A 4,582-nucleotide genomic window follows, 5' to 3' on the forward strand; every position below is an offset into this window, starting at 1 on the left:
GCGCTTGCCTATCGCAGAATCAATCCGTCTGCCTGTACGTCGGAAACTGTATGATCGGCATAAAGAATACACTTTTTACGATCTTACTGTTATTAATTCTGTCTATTTTACTGTTTTTCGCCTTACTCGTTCTCCAAAGGTCCTCCGTTCCCGATCCCGAACCACCCCCTCTGCCATTATCGTGGCTGAGCAGTCGGTTATCAGAGCCGTCTGCATTCGTGAGTCTCTACATCTCCGTATATTAGAGTGAGAACGTACCGAAAAAATCTCAGAAAGAGTGGTACGCTCTCTCGTGCCTGATGCCCAATTATGACGTGAAATTTAGAGTATGTAAGATTTGAGAGAGCCGTTGTGGCGTTGAGTTTTTTGTTGTCGCGAAGGTATCGCCGAAGGAGAGTTAGAGCAATACTCGCGAACGCGCGACGAAGTGGCACCACGCTCGTGAGTGCGGTCGCAATACTTACCATAATAATCCTTAGATGTAAGAAACCCGTCGCAAAGTTCATTCATGTGAGCCAGAGTCATTGACGAATCCTCAGGGAAATTGCCAGAGTACCTGAAAGAAAAAGAAAGTAATATTTAATTTAAGTTCAAAAAGGTATTTACTCATGTATATCAAATGTGAGAAAATTGAATAATTTCATAAAAGACATATAAATGTCATATAAAGTAATAAAAACGAACGTATTAACGATTCGCGAGAGAATTCTCATATTTGATATTATTCCTAATAAAAGATTTTATTTTGTATTTAATACAGGTGAATTTTGTAATAATAAGTTTTAAGTTCATTAAAAAGAGTAAATATCTCATCCGGACACTTATTTGGAATCTCCGATACTAAGTCATATACGTATATACGAGGTGTGATCAAAAAGTAAGGTGACTTTTTGAATTTCGCGCGCTCTGTACACTCTAATTTAAAAAATTTTTTTTTGTTGTGTTGGTACACTCGTCACGATCATATGTTCACAGTTTTGACTATATAGCATGTTTTGTTTTTATGTGAGAAGCATAAAGATTAGACTCGTGTTTGCGTGCTCGGCGATTTTTTGCTTTTGAAAATAATGGAGCAGAGAGTTTGTATTAATTTTTGTGTAAAAAATGGTATTAAGTGTTCAAAAACTCTTGAAATGTTGACAGTGGCGTACGGTGAGTCAACTTTGAGCAAAAAAAATGTTTATAAATGGTATAAGTTATTCCAAGAGGGCCGAGAAAATGTTAACGATGAACCTCGCTCTGGACGCCCCAGCACGTCAAAAACCGACGAAAATGTTCAGGAAGTGAAAGAAATTGTGTTGAAAAATCGTCGAATCACGATTAGAGAAATAGTTGATGATCTTAACATATCGTTTGGCTCATGCCAATCAATTTTAACGGATGTTTTGGGTATGACACGTGTGTCAGCGAAATTCGTTCCAAAACTGCTTAATTTGGATCAGAAGCAGTGTCGCATGAACATCGCCCAAGACATGTTGAACGACGTCAATGATGATCCTGATCTGCTCAAAAGGGTTAAAGCCACCGTATTCACCAGACTTGGCCCCCTGTGACTTTTTCCTCTTCCCAAAATTGAAAAGGCCCATGAAAGGACGAAGATTTGCGACGATTGAGGAGATTAAGGCTGCATCGCTGGAGGAGCTCAAGGCAATACCCAAAAGTGCATTTCAGAAGTGTTTTGACGACTGGAAAAAGCGCTGGCACAAGTGCATTGTATCAGAGGGGGATTATTTTGAAGGGGATAACATAATTTTGGATGAATAAATGAATATTTTTTTATAAAAATGAAAAGTCAACTTACTTTTTGACACCTCGTATCACATAGCGAACAGCTGATCGAGAAAACTCGATGTAATTATTAAAAAAGAATTTTCAGGAAAAAATAAAATGGAGATTCTAAATAAGTGAGGCACTGAGTTCCTTCCCGCCGAAGCGCGAAGCGATTCGACCTAGTTGATTTCGAATTTTGTGATTGATCGAAAGTCGAAGGGAGGGAATGAAGATGCCAAGGTGGCCGACCCGCTCGAGACGGACGGCGAAGCCATCAGTCGCTCTTGGGCGCCCGAGCCGGACGGACGTGCCCGCGCGCAGTGTCGTCGCGCTATTTCATCATTCTTACGTAATTGTACTCAGAGGACTCCGCGGACGCGCGAAACACGTTTAACGACTAGTTAAAGTCATATATTAATCCCTGATTTATTCAATTTAATTGATTTATTTCATTTTATTCACTTTTAGCGACCGGAAAGTTGCGTCGCGTGATATCGCGTTCCGAGTGCGCGAAACTTATGTAAACCTTTATATATTGATAAAATACATTATATTATACAATTAGAAATCGTGTGAGTGAGTTATTTGATTGCGGAAATCCCAGCCAAGATCTTCACAGGGCGAGAGAGAGGATCCGAGACGCACAGACGCAAGGACATCGCCGCTGCTCGAAGGACGGCTTACCTTCTTCGTGGAACGGTTAAACGAAGTGGCGACCTAATTCTTTTCAGAATATTTCAACAAGTAGTAAGCACTGATTACGTTAATTCATACTCGTCCGGTCACAACCTTGCAACCGCCACTCATTTACAAAGAGGTCGAATGCGTTCGTCTCAATTTTTTAAACATAACATAAATATCCGCAGACGCCTGACGAGAAACAGAATCTCTTAAAACAGAAGGACAGCCCGGATATACCGAAGTCCAGTGATCTACAAAAAGGGGAGCCAGTACAACGTCAAATTCAAGACAGCAAGAGCCCTCCACAAAACCAGAGCCTATCCTTATAAATTAAACACACATTTAAATTTAAGTACACTAATGTAAAAAATATACAAAATACTTATATTCAATATTATTATTATTTTAAACGTATTAATTAAGAAATTACAATTATAAGATGCTAATAAATAGCAGTTTTAATAACTTGCAGTCGAAACGAAGCTCGACTAATTCATAACTAATTATCAATTTATTCTTACTAATTTTGACGTCAATTAGAACGTTGACATTATTCAATAAAAGAAGCCTTAACGATCTACGAGCATTTAGGAGCAAGTTACAGCTCATTTTATATAAAGATAATTTAAATAAAAAATTCTTTTGTCACATTGCACTTTGCAGATGATAATATATCACGGGAGAGTCACATCGAGCATATACTATAAAAGCTCTTATTCAATTTTATGATTTTCTAAAGAATTAATTTTACCATTGTTCAGTTGTTAAACACTTATATGACTCAATCCCAAAACTAATTTTGCAATAGGAGCTTGTAGAGGCTTTAAACAGGTTGAAATAAAAAATCAACTTGATAGCGCAATATAAAATGCGCATAATAATTGAAATCCTAAATTTCAGTTATTAAAAAAGTGTTTTACATCTAAAAACGGAAAATTAGCTTTTAAAGCTATTTTCACCATTATTCTAATATTTTAGAATAATTAGTTTTAAGTTAGATAGCCGTGCGACAAAGAGCAGCAGGATTGGACTCGATTTGAGCTCACGAGAGCAGAAATGCGAAAAAAAAGTAAAAGACGCGAATAAAACATTTATTTATTATTAATATTAGATTATAAGTTATAACTAGATTATATTTTGTGAGCCTGAGTCATTGGATAAAGTTTCTGAGTTTCAAATACCTGAAAAGAAAATAATATATTATTTTAAGTTATAATCATATTAAAAAGCATACTAGAAATTTACTTACCTGGACGCCAAACCTGAAACAAAGTTAAAGGGGTTAAAAAAGTAATAAATATGTAATGTCCAATAATAATAGAGTAAAATCAATTGATTTTATAAGTTTCACGTTTGACGAATTAATAATAATAATTTTCCAATTTATTTTCATTTTAGGGCGTAATTTTGTTATTCAAAGTTAATCAATTAAAAAGAGTAAATTTCTGAGTCAAAGGATTGCTGAAAACCTTCTCGAATAAATAATTAAATGAAAGAAAGAAAATTAGAATAAAATTGCATTGAATAGAAAGAGTAAAAGATATGATAAGAAAGAGTAAGAAAATCTCGACCAATGACGGCTGAGAAATTTTCGACCAATGAGAAGAGCGAGAGCTTCAACCAATCGAGAAGTTTTTCAGTGATCCGGCGGTCGCTCTACACCGACATGTCCCACGCCTGAAGGGGATTTCCCTAACTCACTAGTCGGACACCGCGCGGTGGGGATCGAACCGTTGGCCCGGGGAAGCACCTCGATCGAGGGAGCGGACTCGGCAGTTGCCACAGGACGTCTCAAGCATGAAGACGTACTGCTCGTCGCGTTATAGATTGCATAATAATTGCATAATTACTATTGGCACTCCGCGGAAGCGCGTTAACAGGTTAATAACATTAATTAGTAATCAATACAGTCCCGTATATACTTTATTTTGTCAAATTAACCTCAGATTACGCGAAACCGCGACGTGAAGTGGTGATACGCGCTAGTGTAGTGTTCTCTGTATATATTCATCACTTTTATATAATAAAGTGTTAATATTAATAAAAACATACCTTGGTGTGAAGTGATTTTCCAAAAATCTTCAAAACTCAGCTCACAGCGATCGAAGGAAGGACGACCGAGGACGCACTT

The 4,582-nt window shown here is 37.1% G+C and overlaps 1 protein-coding gene across 1 annotated transcript; it reads left to right on the forward strand.

Moving 5' to 3' along the window:
* The first annotated feature begins 862 nt into the window (after nt 1-862).
* Nucleotides 863-1,553, forward strand: LOC108725682 (putative uncharacterized protein FLJ37770). Its single transcript, XM_018452863.1, has one exon. It carries the CDS (start codon nt 1,068-1,070, stop codon nt 1,551-1,553), a length of 486 nt encoding a protein of 161 aa, XP_018308365.1. The 5' UTR covers nt 863-1,067.
* Nucleotides 1,554-4,582: the final 3,029 nt, after the last annotated feature.

This window comes from Mycetomoellerius zeteki, unplaced genomic scaffold, assembly GCF_001594055.1.
Source record: "Mycetomoellerius zeteki isolate Tzet28-1 unplaced genomic scaffold, Tzet1.0 scaffold1099, whole genome shotgun sequence".
NCBI classification, from domain to species: domain Eukaryota; kingdom Metazoa; phylum Arthropoda; class Insecta; order Hymenoptera; family Formicidae; genus Mycetomoellerius; species Mycetomoellerius zeteki.

Excerpts from the sequence above, each read along its gene's own strand:
- LOC108725682 (XM_018452863.1), top strand. The coding sequence starts at position 1,068 with ATGGAGCAGAGAGTTTGTATTAATTTTTGTGTAAAAAATGGTATTAAG.